This window comes from Musca vetustissima, unplaced genomic scaffold (assembly GCF_032173495.1).
Source record: "Musca vetustissima isolate MV318-11 ecotype Yass unplaced genomic scaffold, APGP_CSIRO_Mvet_v1 utg71164, whole genome shotgun sequence".
Lineage (NCBI taxonomy): Eukaryota > Metazoa > Arthropoda > Insecta > Diptera > Muscidae > Musca > Musca vetustissima.
The window spans coordinates 4,978-23,325 of NW_026883151.1; the positions used below are offsets into that span (position 1 = coordinate 4,978).

Below are 18,348 nucleotides of genomic sequence, written 5' to 3' on the forward strand. Positions count from 1 at the left end.
TTGAACGAACTTAAATATGCGATCTTTATCCTAAGTAAACCGACTAAACTCAATTCCAACACATGCCATTCTGCAACCTATTCTTAACTTTGTAAATATATTTTAAGCGAAATTTACACACTCTATTTGGTATGATTCACTGTTTAAAATGTTACATCAATCATACACACATTGATTATTTGGTGTACAATCAATATAAATAGGTCGAAATTATATATCGAAGCTATGCTATGTATGTAAGTCTGAACTGACTTCAAGGCTACTTGCAGAGATTAATTTCAGTACGTTTTGTCAATAGGCTTAGTCTTTAGTGCACCACTTACTTAAAATCAGACGAAAGTATATATTGGTGCCCCATTTACCTTAAATAGGATGAAAATATATATGGGAGCTATATCTAAATCTGAACCGATTTCGTTGAAACTTGGCACACACCATTCTGGACCTAATTCAGTATACTATTCAACATGTCGTGCAAATCGAAAGGTACTTTGGTGCGCCATTTACCTTAAATCGGATGAAATTATATATATGGGAGCTATATCTAAATTTGAACCGATTTCCTCAAAACTTGGCACACATCATTTTGGACCTAATTCAATACTCTGTGCCAAATTTCGTGCAAATCGAGAGATATATAGGGGCTTTGGTGCCCCATTTACCTTAAATCGGATGAAAATATATATGGGAGCTATATCTAAATCTGAACCGATTTTCTCGAAACTTGGCACACATCATTCTGGACCTAATTCAGCTCTATGCCAAATTTCGTGCAAATCGAATGGTATATAGGGACTTTGGTGCCCCATTTGCCTGAAATCGAATGAAAATATATATGGGAGCTATATCTAAATCTGAACCGATTTTCTCGAAACTTGGCACACATCATTCTGGACCTAATTCAGTACTCTGTGCCAAATTTCGTGCAAATCGAGAGATATATAGGGACTTTGGTGCCCCATTTACCTTAAATCGGATGAAAATATATATGGGAGCTATATCTAAATCTGAACCGATTTTCTCGAAACTTGGCACACATCATTCTGGACCTAATTCAGCTCTATGCCAAATTTCGTGCAAATCGAATGGTATATAGGGACTTTGGTGCCCCATTTGCCTGAAATCGAATGAAAATATATATGGTAGCTATATCTAAATCTGAACCGATTTTCTCGAAACTTGGCACACATCATTCTGGACCTAATTCAGTACTCTATGCCTAATTTCATGCAAATTGAATGATATATAGGGACTTTGGTGCACCATTTACCTTAAATCGGACGAAACTATATATGGGAGCTATATCTAAATTTGAACCGATTTTCTCGAAACTTGGCACACATCATTTTGGACCTAATTCAGTACTCTGTGCCAAATTTCGTGCAAATCGAAAGATATATAGGTACTTTGGTGCGCCATTTACATTAAATCGGACGAAAATATATATGAGAGCTATATCTAAATTTGAACCGATTTTCTCGAAACTTGGCACACATCATTTTGGACCTAATTCAGTACTCTGTGCCAAATTTCGTGCAAATCGAAAGATATATAGGGACTTTGGTACCCCATTTACCTTAAATCGGATGGTAGCTATATCTAAATCTGAACCGATCTTTCCCAATTTCAATATGGTTCGTCCTTGGGCCAAATAAGTGACTTGTGCCAAATTTCATCTAAATCGGATCATAAATGTGATTCTATGCATATTCTCAAAAGGAACCATGTGTATATCTCGTTTCCTTTTGCCTATTACAAACATATGCACAAAGACATAATACCCTGTACCACAGTGTGGTGAAGGATATAATGACATGAATGGACACATTAACAAATATATGTAGATTGATTCAGTTCGTCGAAACATTTTAGAACATTTTCAATAAGGGACTACGTTATATTTCAAGGTGCAATTCAATTTTTTGTGTTTGAAAACTTATTTGGGGAAAATTCTACTTTTTCTCTATATTACGGCACGGGTCCATTTTCGATATTTTGAAGTTTTTAACTGCATATTCCATATTGTTTCAATCTGATAGTATAACCATCGCATTTAATTCTATGACACAAATTTAAAATATCATTATGAATTAAAAAATAATATATGAAAAACAAAAAAATTCTTTACAGTTCTTTCCAACCATAACAAATACACTGGATTAATGAACTTTTGATACGTTTAATTGGCAACATAGAAACCATATGTGACCTATATATGCAAATAGTTTTATATACAAATGAACATGCTCTCTACTTGGTATGTAAATAAAATAATGGTTGTATGAATGAATGGATCATTATGGCGATGGTTCATTGATATTTATGTGCGCGTACTATTACAATTTCCGTCCATCAAGTGAGCGTTGTGTGTGAAGTGAAAATTCTGAAAAAAATGTCGAAATAAATAACCGACCGGACGATAACGAAAAGAGAAGACTTGTGTGCGTTTGTGATTGATCATCAGCAAAAAAATTTAATAGCACTATCAACATCAGCATCGCTGTACGACGACGTCATTACCACCAACTGCAAAACATAGAACATCTGGTCATGACACCAATGCTGAACTTACAAATTTGTTCATCAGTTTAATGCTCTACAAGACGAAAAACCAGCTCCGAGTAATTTAAGCAGCTATATTCGACACCAAATGATATAAAACCTTCACCAATCTGGATTTGTCTACAAGTTCTGGTTTCCTAAAAATTCTGTTTTGTGTATTCTCTTTTTTCGATTTAAAGAACAACGGGCTTTTATTGCCCTGTCTGTGTTCTTATGAACGGCCATTTGCACTTGTCTACCGCGCTAACATCATCATCATCATCAACATTGGCTTTAACAAAGTTTCAACATAAGTCCCCAACTCGACTTTATTGTCGAAACTGAAAAGAGAGAGTGAGAGGGAGAGAACGAACGAATGAAAAACATGTATTCTGCTGGTAATTAACCCATTAATTTTATTCCAAACGGCTTTGAATGTAAAATATATTTAATTTTATGCGTATAACTGTTTTTTGGAACTGTGTTTTTTATTTATAAATATAAATTTATTTAAATGTATTTGTCTTTTGTTAAAATAGTGTTTGTTGTTTTCCTCATTAGCATCACATTGTCATCATAATGGAACTTTTAAATACATTTATTTCATGTTTTTTATTCTGAACGCAACATAATATTAATGAAATGTGATTAATGTCAAATTTTGAAGTTTTGAAATTATAAAAAAATGGTTAGTAACAATAATACCTAAGAACAAATAGGGTCATAACAAAATGTTTGATAATGTTTTTATTTGCAGCTTAGGATTATTTAATTAAACTACTATGATATATTAAGATCTATAGAACATTTGAAATGTTTTTCATACATCCTTCATTATATACATACAATATTATAAAAAATGAAAAAAAACAAGTGAAAAAGCATTAAGTTCGGCCGGGCCGAACTTTGGATACCCTCCACCATAAATATACTGACAGGTACTAGAAATGAAAATATAGGGAACATGCCAAAAAGTGGACCTATACCGACATTTCTAAAAACAGACTATGTAAACCATAATACAAATTTCAGACATTTTAAATGGATAATTATACCCTCAGCCTTCTGCCTAATGAGGGTGTATACACTGCCACATCGAAATATTGGTTCTAGATCCCATGTTTCTTTGGACCAAATCGGTTTCAACAAATTTAGATTTCATTCAAACATTGCCCATCTTAAATGCGGGCTAAAGTTCATTCTCGAACCTTACGTTCTACTTTTTTATTTCGATATCCTCTGCAGGTGAAATGATTACATAAATGTATTAGAACCAAACTCAAAACGCGGAACAAATCATATAACTATTTTAATATAAACAAGTGAAAACGCGTTAAGTTCGGCCGGGCCGAACTTTGGATATACTCCACCATATTTATACTGACAGGTATTTGAAATGAAAATATAGGGAACATACCAAAACATGGACCTATACAGACATTTCTACAAACAGATTATGTAAACCTCAATGTACACCAAGTACATTATGGTGGAAGCTGCTGTTTCAATATGAAAATTGGTATTGCAGAAAATGAGTACGTCGCTGGAGGCTATCCTAGCGGGGCCAATGTTGATTACATCGTGTAGGAATTACCGAACATTTGTAGTTATCATTATATAAGGTGCTATGACTAATTGAGCACTGATATGCATCTACTTCGAAATTAACATCTACAACTACTTCGAAACTAACATTTTTGCATCAGAATACATTTCTTTACGCTAAATATTAAAAATAACGAACATATGTAGATATCATTATATGGGGGCTAGGCCTAAATGCGGGCTAAAGTTCATATAAAGCTCATTATCTAACATTAAGTTCTAGTTTTTTTTTATCTCGTTATCCTTCAGAGGTGAAATGATTACAACAGAATCTTAGAACAAAACCCAAAACGCGGAACAAATCAGATATCTATTTTAATATAAACCAGTAAGGAAAGTAGTGAAGTCCGACTGGGCCGACTATATGAAACCCTTCACCACTTTGGGTATATTCTACATATGTATCCTAACAGACGCGCTTTTGTTATATATCTATATCTGTAATGATTTCAGGGAAACTTGCCAGAGACTAATCTATATTTCTTCAATACGTTGTGCCAATCTAGACCTAATTCAGTGCCCTATACCAAAATGCACCAATTACATAAAATCGGATGAAAATATATATGGGGACTATATAAAAATCTGAACCGATTTTCACGAAACTTAGCACACGTCATTCTACCCTTAATTCAATACGCCTAGACAAATTTAGTGCAAATCGAATGATTTACCTTAAATCGGAAAATATATATATGGGAGCTAAATCTAAATCTGAACCGATATTCACGAAACTTTGCACACATCATTCTAGGTAATTTGGTACGCTATGCTAAATTTCGTGCACATCGAAAGATATATAGGGACTTTGGTACACAATATACCTTAAATCGGACGAAACTATATATGGGAGCTATATCTAAATCTGAACCGATTTGTCCCAATTTCAAATTTCAAAATTTAGCGAATTAAGTTGCAAATCGTGCTCTAGAACCTCAAAATACCGAAAATTTGGGGTGCCCTTATATAGGGGCTACCAAAAAAAAGGGGGCCGATATTTATAATTTTTAGTAGAGATATTTGGTACCCTTATATGGGGGATATCGGACAAAATTTACCTAAATTTATAATTTTTTGTGGATAGATTTGGTACCTATTAGGAACTCAAAATATTAAATTACAGCCAATTCGGTGGAAAATACAATAAAAACCCAAAATACTGAAAATCAGGAGGTCCCGTAATATGGGGGCTACCAGAAAAAGTGGACTTATATTTATAATTTTTTTGTGGATACATTTAGTACCCAATGTACCAAATTTCAGCGTATTCGGTTGAAAAACGCGCTCAAGAACCCCAAAGTACCGAAACTTGGGGGTACTGTTATATGTGAGCTATACCTAAACGTGGACCGATATATCCCATCTTCGAACTTGACCTGCCTGCAGACAAAAGACAAACCTATGCAAAATTTCAGCACCCTATCTCAATTCCTTCAAAAGATAGCGTGATTACAACAGACGGACGGACAAACGGACGAACATGACTAGATCGTCTTAGAATTTTATCCTGATCAAGAATATATACGCTTTATAGGGTCGGAAATGAGTTATAAACGGAAAAAACAAAATTAATATACCCTCCAAAAAGGGGATTATATGGGGATTATATGGGGACGACCCCAAAAAGGGGGCGAAAAAAAAATTGCCATCACACCGGGTGAAAAATGCGACAAAGGCCATCAACGTATGGGGACTATGTCAAAACTTGGACCAAAATTGTACATTTTCTGCAAAGCAGTTGTTCAATTATGCGAGCCCTGTTGTGATTTCAAAAACGATATCCACTTTTTCGGATAGTTTCTTTATAAGATTACCTCAATTTTTCGGCATTTTGGAGGTTTTTGAGTGCGTTTTCTATCGAATTTACTGTAATTTACAACATTCGATTTTTATTGTGTACTAAAACTATGCACTAAAAACTATAAATGTAGGTCCACTTTTTCGAGTAGCCCCCATATAACAAATTTTGGTATTAATTTAATAAGTTTTGCAAACATTTCTAGAAAATCCATATTTATATTAGAATCTAAATTTCAAAATAATCGACACAAATGTTTCTATCCATGAGTGTCAAATGTGATCTTTACTTAGTTTCTCCTATATCCCGCATAACATTTAGACTTTTGGAAATATGTACGCATTTCATACCAGTTGTTACCTGAAATTAAATTAAATTAACCATTGATGTCATTATGCACACATATGGGTGTCAATCAATGTCTTTATAATTATAAACATAAATCCATTTCAATTATTCATTACTCTGATTGAATTTAGTCGTTTTTTTCATTTTACTTTCCATTAAAATATTTGTTTGTTCATTTGCATGCCGAAACGTTCCAACCTTGCGTCTGTCATTTATGAACTTATAAATATATTGGAAAAATGTGTGCGCAGTTTATTTTATTCTTAATTTTTGTATACAAAAAAATATTTTATATCCAATAAAGCAATCAAATGTTGGCACGTAATTATTATTTGTTATTATTCTTTAAGATGTTGCATTTGAATTTAATGATTCATCTTATGAAGAAGATAAAATCACGAAAAGTTGCTAGTTTATGAAAGGTTGATCTTTAAGCTGAAATATTTTATTGATGTACGAGGTCCGACAAGGGAGATATGCTAAAATTTTTTAATTTTCTCCATATTCTAATATTGTATAATTTAACCACACGAGAGAATGAAAATTTTGCTAGGATGTTAAGGTTTATTGTAGGTTATCAAAGGGTTGGTCACTCCAAATATTCTGCTTCTCTTACTTGTGTCCAATCTTTTAATTGTGAGTTTTGGCGAGTTTTCTCGCATTTTCGGAAGTGATTTACACATTTCGTCTGTCTCTTGTAATCTAAGCGAAATGAGATAGATAGACAAAATTTAGCATATAGTTGTCATTCGTCTGCAGGCAGGATAAGTTCGAAGATGGGCGATATCTTTAAGGCGTAGCTCCCATATAATAGTACCCCCCAATTATTAGTATTTTGAGGTTCTTGAGCGCATTTTCAATGATTTCGCTAAAAATTTGGCATATTGGGTTATTATTGAGTACCAAAAATATCAATATATGCCCTTTTTTGGGTTAGCTAAAAAACAAAGGTACCCTCAACATTTTTTTGAGTTCGTTTTTTAACCGAATTCGCTGAAAATCTCAAACCAAATCTCTACAATGAAAATTATCATTATTATTATTAAAGGTACACCCTAAAGTATGCGGTTCTTGAGGATTTTGGGCAAGTTTTCCATCAAATTTACTGTAATTTGGAATGTTGGGTACTAATTGGGCACCAAATCTTCCCGCTAAAAGTATTGGTTCAATTTTTTGGGTAGCCACCATATAACGGCACCCTAAATTTTAGGTATTTTCTTAATGTTTTGAGCTTCTGTGGAAGGCTGGAGGTATTCTTCTTCCTATAGGAGAGCTTGAGGCATTCTTCTTCCTGTGAAATGCTGCAGAAATTCCTCTTCCTTTGGAAGAGTTGCTAGTATTCTTCTACCTGTGGAAGCGCTGCACAAATTCGTCTTCTGTGGAAACGCTGCAGGTCTTCTTCTTCCTGTGGAAGAGCTGCTGGTACTCTTCTTCCTATGGAAGACCTGGAGGTATTCTGTATGTAATTTTCTTCAATTGAATTCGTTGTAATTTGATATTTTGTATTCGAATTTGGTGACAAGTCTCCCTACAAAAATTTAATAATAACATTCACCTTCTGGATATCCCCCACGTGTTGGGGTTATCCCCATATGGACGTATACCACCATAGTCTGGGGAATATGCTTTACTTGAAAATGTCAGTTTAAACCCTACAAAATATGGAACTCAACGACGAATTAACCATCTGTTCTAATCATTCTACCTATGGAGGATATCGTAATAAAAACATGAACCTCATTTAGGCAAAGCCCCCAATCTGATTTTCGGTATTTTTAATATTTAGCGTGAAGGAAGGCATTGAGATATAAAACTAAAATACTACCTTCGAAATTTATGCTATATGGGTCCCTACATAGGCATAGCCAATCATATAACCAGTGAGCGAAGCAGTATAGTCGGACGGAACCGAGAATACGATACCCTAAACAACTACAACGGAACTCTACGGAACTTATTCCAAGCTTGGGTAATATTTCGTGATATTTGCTCAATCTGGCCCGATTATAGGTCAACAGCACCTATTTCTTACACTGACATATTTTCCGAATATTACTATTCATATTCAGTACAGCTCTTATAATTATACCCTACACAACTATGTTGTCAGGGTATTATAGCTTTGTGCAGCCCCAAAAGTTTGTAACGCCGCGAAATATTGGTCCTAGACCCACCTTTAAGTATACCGATCGTCATATCTCGACTAGCTGAGTCGATCAAGACATGTGTGTCCGTCCGTCCGTCCGTCCGTCTGTCCATTATAATTTGTAAACACGATACAGGCCACAGTTATGGACCAATCTTCACGAAATTTTGCATGTAGGATGGGTTCTGGTCAATGAAGACCCCTATTGTTTTTGGGAAAGAACGGTTAATATTTAGGGGATGAAATGGACCAATTACTAAATTTTTTTCGGTTTTTCTGGTCGCTCCAGAGGCCGCAACAATGGTCCGAACATCGTGAAATTTTGCATGGAGAAGCGGATCGGGCCAAAGAATAAGCATGCCTGTTTGGTATTTAGCGGGTCAAATGGACCCTGACTTTTGTGTGAAAAATGACAAAATTTATATTCTATGGCGTATATGTTTACCCCTGAAGGACATATACCCGAGAAGTTGATATTATATCCAAAAGGAGTGGTTGACCTTTAAATTAAGACCAATTATATTGTTGTATGTGCTCGGATGTGGGAGTTACACCTAAATATTTACAGGTATCTCCGTATTCGTATATTATTTAGTGACCCATTATCACTCTGGAGAGCAGAACCATAGCGCTGATCGCTTTGAAATGTTCCATGAGGTTCCAGTTATGGTCAAGGACAACGCATATAATTTTCGGTGATGATCAGAAAAACATTTTGGAATGAAGTGGACCGAAAACTTAATTTTTATACCCTACACAACTATGTTGTCAGGGTATTATAGCTTTGTGCAGCCCCAAAAGTTTGTAACGCCGCGAAATATTGGTCCTAGACCCACCTTTAAGTATACCGATCGTCATATCTCGACTAGCTGAGTCGATCTAGACATGTGTGTCCGTCCGTCCGTCCGTCCGTCCGTCTGTCCATTATAATTTGTAAACACGATACAGGCCACAGTTATGGACCAATCTTCACGAAATTTTGCATGTAGGATGGGTTCTGGCCAATGAAGACCCCTATTGTTTTTGGGAAAGATCGGTTAATATTTAGGGGATGAAATGGAACAAATACTAAATTTTTGTCGGTTTTTCTGGTCGCTCCAGAGGCCGCAATAATGGCTCGAACATCTTGAAATTTTGCATGGAGAAGGGGATCAAGCCAAATAATAAGCATGCATGTTTTGATAAAGATCGGTCAATATTTAGCGGGTCAAATGGAGCCTGACTTTTGTGTGAAAAATGACAAAATGTGTATTATATGGCATATATATTTACCCCTGAAGGACATATACCCGAGAAGTTGATATTATATCCAAGAGGAGTGGTTGACCTTTAAATTAAGACCAATTATATTGTTGTATGTGCTCGGATGAGAGAGTTACACCTAAATATTTACAGGTATCTCCGTATTTGTATATTATTTAGTAACCCATTATCACTCTGGAGAGCTGAACTATAGCGCTGATCGCTTTGAAATGTTCCATGAGGTTCCAGTTATGGTCAAGGACAACGCCTATAATTTTCGGTGATGACCAGATAATAATTTTGGAATGAAGTGGACCGAAAAGTTAATTTTTTGTGTTATTTTCGAGTCGATCTATAGACCACAAATGAAAGCCGAACATCACAACACAACCCACGGTGAAGGGAATCTGGACAATAGCTGTACTGAATACTCGTAATATTCGGAAAAGTGTGAGGAAGAGGTGCTGTTTACCTCTAATCGGGCAAGAGGGTGAAAATATCACGAAATATTGCCCGGGCTCGGAATAAACATCCGAAAAAAATTTGAGTTCCGTGGTAGTTGTGTAGGGTATCGTATGGTCGGCCCCGCCCGACTATACTGCTCCGCTCACTGGTTATACCCTACACAACTATGTTGTCAGGGTATTATAGCTTTGTGCAGCCCCAAAAGTTTGTAACGCCGCGAAATATTGGTCCTAGACCCACCTTTAAGTATACCGATCGTCATATCTCGACTAGCTGAGTCGATCTAGACATGTGTGTCCGTCCGTCCGTCCGTCCGTCTGTCCATTATAATTTGTAAACACGATACAGGCCACAGTTATGGACCAATCTTCACGAAATTTTGCATGTAGGATGGGTTCTGGCCAATGAAGACCCCTATTGTTTTAGGGAAAGATCGGTTAATATTTAGGGGATGAAATGGACCAAATACTAAATTTTTGTCGGTTTTTCTGGTCGCTCCAGAGGCCGCAATAATGGCTCGAACATCTTGAAATTTTGCATGGAGAAGGGGATCAAGCCAAATAATAAGCATGCATGTTTTGATAAAGATCGGTCAATATTTAGCGGGTCAAATGGAGCCTGACTTTTGTGTGAAAAATGACAAAATGTGTATTATATGGCATATATATTTACCCCTGAAGGACATATACCCGAGAAGTTGATATTATATCCAAGAGGAGTGGTTGACCTTTAAATTAAGACCAATTATATTGTTGTATGTGCTCGGATGAGAGAGTTACACCTAAATATTTACAGGTATCTCCGTATTTGTATATTATTTAGTAACCCATTATCACTCTGGAGAGCTGAACTATAGCGCTGATCGCTTTGAAATGTTCCATGAGGTTCCAGTTATGGTCAAGGACAACGCCTATAATTTTCGGTGATGACCAGATAATAATTTTGGAATGAAGTGGACCGAAAAGTTAATTTTTTGTGTTATTTTCGAGTCGATCTATAGACCACAAATGAAAGCCGAACATCACAACACAACCCACGGTGAAGGGAATCTGGACAATAGCTGTACTGAATACTCGTAATATTCGGAAAAGTGTGAGGAAGAGGTGCTGTTTACCTCTAATCGGGCAAGAGGGTGAAAATATCACGAAATATTGCCCGGGCTCGGAATAAACATCCGAAAAAAATTTGAGTTCCGTGGTAGTTGTGTAGGGTATCGTATGGTCGGCCCCGCCCGACTATACTGCTCCGCTCACTGGTTATACCCTACACAACTATGTTGTCAGGGTATTATAGCTTTGTGCAGCCCCAAAAGTTTGTAACGCCGCGAAATATTGGTCCTAGACCCACCTTTAAGTATACCGATCGTCATATCTCGACTAGCTGAGTCGATCTAGACATGTGTGTCCGTCCGTCCGTCCGTCCGTCCGTCTGTCCATTATAATTTGTAAACACGATACAGGCCACAGTTATGGACCAATCTTCACGAAATTTTGCATGTAGGATGGGTTCTGGCCAATGAAGACCCCTATTGTTTTAGGGAAAGATCGGTTAATATTTAGGGGATGAAATGGACCAAATACTAAATTTTTGTCGGTTTTTCTGGTCGCTCCAGAGGCCGCAATAATGGCTCGAACATCTTGAAATTTTGCATGGAGAAGGGGATCAAGCCAAATAATAAGCATGCATGTTTTGATAAAGATCGGTCAATATTTAGCGGGTCAAATGGAGCCTGACTTTTGTGTGAAAAATGACAAAATGTGTATTATATGGCATATATATTTACCCCTGAAGGACATATACCCGAGAAGTTGATATTATATCCAAGAGGAGTGGTTGACCTTTAAATTAAGACCAATTATATTGTTGTATGTGCTCGGATGAGAGAGTTACACCTAAATATTTACAGGTATCTCCGTATTTGTATATTATTTAGTAACCCATTATCACTCTGGAGAGCTGAACTATAGCGCTGATCGCTTTGAAATGTTCCATGAGGTTCCAGTTATGGTCAAGGACAACGCCTATAATTTTCGGTGATGACCAGATAATAATTTTGGAATGAAGTGGACCGAAAAGTTAATTTTTTGTGTTATTTTCGAGTCGATCTATAGACCACAAATGAAAGCCGAACATCACAACACAACCCACGGTGAAGGGAATCTGGACAATAGCTGTACTGAATACTCGTAATATTCGGAAAAGTGTGAGGAAGAGGTGCTGTTTACCTCTAATCGGGCAAGAGGGTGAAAATATCACGAAATATTGCCCGGGCTCGGAATAAACATCCGAAAAAAATTTGAGTTCCGTGGTAGTTGTGTAGGGTATCGTATGGTCGGCCCCGCCCGACTATACTGCTCCGCTCACTGGTTTGTGTTATTTTCGAGTCGATCTATAGACCTCAAATGAAAGCCGAACATCGCAACACAACCCACTGTGAAGGGAATCTGGACAATAGCTGTACTGAAGACTCGTAATATTAGGAAAATATGTTAGTGTGAGGAAGAGGTGCTGTTTACCTCTAATCGGGCAAGATGGTGCAAATATCACGAAATATTGCCCAGTCTCGGAATAAACATCCGCAGAAAATTTGAGTTCGGTGGTAGTTGTGTAGGGTATCGTATGGTCGGCCCCGTCCGACTATACTGCTCCGCTCACTGGTTAATTTTCCATATTTCTTCTTCTGCCAACCAAGAATTTTAAATTGCGGCCTTGTTGTATAGCCTCCATGTATATAGATGGAGCTCCTTTATAGCTATATTTATGGTTCTCGGTACATTTTTATACCCTTCACCACACTGTGGTACAGGGTATTATGTCTTTGTGCATATGTTTGTAACAGGCAAACACATGGTTCCTTTTGAGAATATGCGTCCGTCTGCCCGTCCGTCTGTAGATGTTAAATTGTAAACAAAGTACAGGTCGCATTTATGATCCGATTTGGATGAAATTTGGCACAAGTCACTTATTTGGCCCAAGGATGAACCCTATTGAAATTGGGAAAAATCGGTTCAGATTTAGATATAGCTCCCATATATATTTTCGTCCGATTTAAGGTAAATGGCGCACCAAAGTCCCTCTATATCTTTCGATTTGCATGAAATTTGGCATAGTGTACTGAATTAGGTGCAGAACGATGTGTGCCAAGTTTCGAGAAAATCGGTTCAGATTTAGATATAGCTCCCACATATAGTTTCGTCCGATTTAAGGTAAGTGGTGCACCAAAGTCCCCTATATATTTGCATGGCATTACATATTACGTTATAAACGTAATTCTATATAACCTTCCCAAGTTGTTAAAATTCATATATGAGTTCAGTAATTGATGATAAAAGAATTGTTTATCATTTAATAACAATAAATCCAAATGTAAACACTTTTCCCCATCCATAACAAACACAAACATTATCTAATACCCATATCAACTAATCAATTACAAACCTAACATTACTGTCTGTCATCGCACACCTTTTGTCAATAGATGTCATTGTAATAAATTATTTGTATTAGCATGGATTGGCTTGTCTAATTTCTGTTTTTTTTTTCTTTGTAGTCATAACAATGCAAGTAGTTCTATTGTTTTGTTTTTATTGATCTTTACCCATGTGTTTGATGATAAATATTTAATGATTTTCCAACATTTGTTTATATTTCCAGTTCGTACACACGACTACGATTATCCCGAATCGGAAATGGATGATCGTGAAAGTTTATATTTCGATACCATCTCCCTAGCCGATTCAGAGGCTGCTGCGGCCGCAGCTGCTCATCGCAAATCATTGTCACAATCGCGCAACACAATTTACTATTCGGCGGCAGATTTAGCTGGTGATGAAACACCAGCTAGACGTTCGAACAGCATACGCCTTGAAAATGGTCTAAAGGCACGCGCTTCGTGGAATCCCAATTATCGGCACTCCTCACCACTGGATCAATACATGCCACCGAATACCAATGGTAATGGAGTAGCCGCGGCATCAGTTGGTGGTGGCAGTGGTGCTGGTGCAGATTACACAGATGCCGTTATAGCTGCACAGGTAATGGCTCTACAGAATGGTCGAACAAATTACATGAATGCGACAGGTGCTAGTGAGGCAGCACTGCACACGACGATGACCAACGATATGGAAGTGTCTAGACGTCTGATACAAAATAGTACACAGAATAGTAGAGATAAGAAATTGCCCATTACATACTCGCAATGGAAATTTAGGGTAAACAATTCTTCAATATCCCTTGATTTTTTTTTAATTCAACACTATTGGTTTCATGCAAAAAAAAACAACAAATTCCAAACTACACTACAATTCTATATTTCCAAATTTTATTTTGCATCTTTTCATTTATATTGCACAAATACTACGACAAAAATGCACAAAATTTTGACTTATTCCTCACCTACTTCTCTTCCCTTTCTTTCTGTCATTATATTGGTTTATTGCATCATTTTGATTGGTTTTTCTCATTCCATCACTAATTGGTTACATACTTTTGGTATTCACTGTATTGATATTTTTTTTTTCAAATCTCTTTTCTAAACTTTCTTGTTTCCAAAAACATGCCTTGATCTTTTTTATTATTAATAATTTCAAATTTGTTTCTATTTTTATGCTCTTTTGTGTATGTATGTGTGCGCGCGCTCTCTAACCAGAATATTATTAAAAGCAATTCTTAACTTACACCAAACAAAAACAACAACAAAAAATTTGTTTAAAGAAAACGCTTGCGGGAACGGGTAATGGCAATTTGTTTTCTAATTTCATTTATTTGATTTTATTCGAATATTTTTAGCTAATTTAGTTCGAAATTGTTTTAAGTAGTTTCTTTTTTGGCTTTGATTAATACGTACACAAAACATGTATTTAGTTGATAACACATTTTACGCTTGACTGCATGAACACTTTGTTGATAACGATACGATTATATTGACCTCGTTAATACAATTTATATTTAGGCTAAATTGCAAAGCTTTTAGTATTTAGAATAATTAAAAACTAAATCGAACTGAAATTTGAATATTTCATAGGGTAATTAGAAAATTTTTAAAATTTTTGAAGACCGATTTGAACGAAACTTTCCACACGTTAGGTTAAGTTGGACGGAACTATATATGGAACTTATATCTAAATCTGAACCGATTTCAACAAAACTTTCCACACGTTTGGGTATACTATTTTCAGTACGTTGTGCACAATGTTGTGGCAATCCTCGATACTTTGGGTATTTGGTGCACCATTTTCTAAAAATCGGAAAAAATCATATAAGGGAGCTATATCTAAATCTGAACTTCAGTGCGTCGTGCAAAATTTTGTGCCAGTCGGCTTAACTTTGGCCTTTGGGTCTTTGATGCATAATTTACATAAAATCGGATGAAACTAAATGAGCTGTTCCGAATTTCATCCAAATTGGATCATAAATGCCACCTGTACTTTGTTTACAATTTATCATGGACAGACCAACGGACGGATGGACATGCATAAATCGAATCTGAAATTGATTCTATTCATATTCTCAAAGAGAACTATGGATCTTTCACTTTACTTTGCCTGTTACAAACAAACACACAAAGACATAATACCCTTTACCACAGTTTGGTGAAGTGTATAAAAAGAGAGTGGAGCAGTACAGTCGGACGGGGCCAACCAAGTGTTACCCAACACAATTGCCACTGAGCTCTAAGTGTCTGCGGATCTATAATCTGAGCCTAGGTAATGTTTCGTGACATTTGTGTTCCTTTGATCGATAAAAGGTCAACAGTTCATCTGCAGCATCTTTTCCGCATCATGGTTTCCATAAGATTAAAATTTTGTTTTTACAAAAAAAAAAAAAAAAAAAGGATTTGGTTCATTTCAACAGCTAAATATTGACCGTTCATTATCATGACAGTCATTCAAATTATTTGATCAGATCGCGTTCCCATGGAAAATTTGTGATCAGATAAAAATTAATTTTTCCGTCCATTGCACTGTTATTGACAATAACCTCATGCTAAATTTCCTAGCCATCAGAGCTACATTTTTTAACCGAATTCCGAAAATTTGTGATCAGATAAAAATTAATTTTTCCGTCCATTGCACTGTTATTGACAATAGCCTCATGCTAAATTTCCTAGCCATCAGTGCTACATTTTTTAACCGAATTCGCTGAAATTTGCTACATATGGTTCTTATTGGGTACTAAATGTCTCCATATAACGGGACCTCCTAATTTTCAGTATTTTGGGGGTTTTGATCTATTTTCCGCCCAATTAGCTCTAATTTATTCTTTTGAGTTCTTGATAGGTACCAAATCTCTCCACAAAAAATTATGAATATGGGTCCATATTTTCGGATCGGTTTGATCGCATTTTTCGATCGAATTCGCTGAAAATTTGTAGTTTGAGTTCTTATGTGATAGCAAATCTCCCTACAAAAAATTATGAGTATAGGTCAATTTTTTCGGATAGCCCCCATATAAGGGTACCTCGAATTTTCAGTATTTTGGGGGTTCTGATCGTATTTTTCGACCGAATTGACTGTAATTTAGTACTTCGAGTTCTTATCTGGTAGCAAATCTCTCCACTATAAATTATATATATAGGTCAATTTTTTTGAATAGCCCCCATAACAGGGTACCCCCCTATTTTCGATATTTAGGGGTTCTTGAACATATTTTCAACAAAATACTTTGTAATTTGGTTTTTTTTTGTAGTCGTGTATGGTAACAAACCTCCGTCCCAAAAGTTATTAATATTTTCCACCATTTAGGGGTAGTCCCCATATAACCCCTTTTATATACCCTCCACCATAGTATGGAGGATACATTAGTTTTGTTTTTCCGTTTGTAACGCATCGAAATAATCATTTAGAAAAATCTCCATTAAAAATTGCTGAAAATTTTATTGGTGCACATAAAGGTTTACATAAATCCGTTTGTAGAATTATCGGTATAGGTCCTTTTTGGTATTTTCCCTATATTTTCATTTCAAGTATCTGTCAATATACCTATGGTGGAGGGTATCCAACGCTTTTTATACCCTTCACCACACTGTGGTACAGGGTATTATGTCTTTGTGCATATGTTTGTAACAGGCAAAAGGAAACGAGATAGACACATGGTTCCTTTTGAGAATATGCATAGAATCACTTTCTAAATCGATTTATGCATGTCCGTCCGTCTGTCTGTCTGTCCATGTATTTTTGTGAGAAAAGTACAGGTCGCATTTATGATCCGAATTGGATGAAATTTAGCACAGCTCATTTGTTTGGCCCAAGGACGAACCCTATTGAAATTGGGAAAAATCGGTTCAGATTTAGATATAGCTCCCATATATATATTTAACCGATTTAATGTAAACGGTCCCTATATATCTTTCGATTTGCACGAAATTTGGTACAGCCTAATCATTTTGGCCTAGAATGATGTCTGCCAAGTTTCGTGAAAATCGGTCAAGATTTAGATATAGCTCCCATATATAGTTTCGTCCGATTTCATGAAAATGGTGTCCCAAAGTCCCTATATATCTTTCGATTTGCACGAAATTTGGCATAACGTATTGCATTAAGCCTAGAGTGATGTCTGCCAAGTTTCGTGAAAATCGGTCAAGATTTAGATATAGCTCCCATATATAGTTTCGTCCGATTTCATGTAAATGGTGCTCCAAAGTCCCTATATATCTTTCGATTTAAACGAAATTTGGCATAACGTACTGAATTGAGCCTAGAGTGATGTCTGCCAAGTTTCGAGAAAATCGGTCCTAATTTAGATATAGCTCCCATATATAGTTTCGTTCGATTTTATGTAAATGGTCCACCAAAATCCCTATATATCATTCGATTTGCACGAAATTCGGCAAAACGTACTGACTTGAGCCTAGAATGATGTCTGCCAAGTTTCGAGAAAATCGGTCCAGATTTAGATATAGCTCCCATATATAGTTTCGTCCGATTTCTTGTAAATGGTGCCCCAAAGTCCCTATATATCCTTCGATTTGAACGAAATTTGGCATAACGTACTGAATTGAGCCTAGAGTGATGTCTGCCATGTTTCGAGAATATCGGTTCAGATTTAGATATAGCTCCCATATATAGTTTCGTTCGATTTTATGTAAATGGTCCACCAAAATCCCTATATATCTTTCGATTTGCACGAAATTCGGCATAACGTACTGACATGAGCCTCGAATGATTTCTGCCAAGTTTCGAGAAAATCGGTCCAGATTTAGATA

General features: G+C 36.2%; 1 protein-coding gene across 1 annotated transcript in view; it reads left to right on the top strand.

The window, feature by feature from the left end:
• Positions 1-2,924: 2,924 nt before the first annotated feature.
• Positions 2,925-18,348, top strand: part of LOC133329920 (anoctamin-6-like) — a 36,561-nt gene continuing 21,137 nt past the window's right edge. Inside the window, exons 1-2 of the mRNA XM_061538378.1 lie at positions 2,925-2,939; positions 13,800-14,356. Of these exons, the coding sequence (XP_061394362.1) occupies positions 2,927-2,939; positions 13,800-14,356 (570 nt within the window). The 5' untranslated portion in view covers positions 2,925-2,926. The remainder of the gene's footprint in view (positions 2,940-13,799; positions 14,357-18,348) is intronic.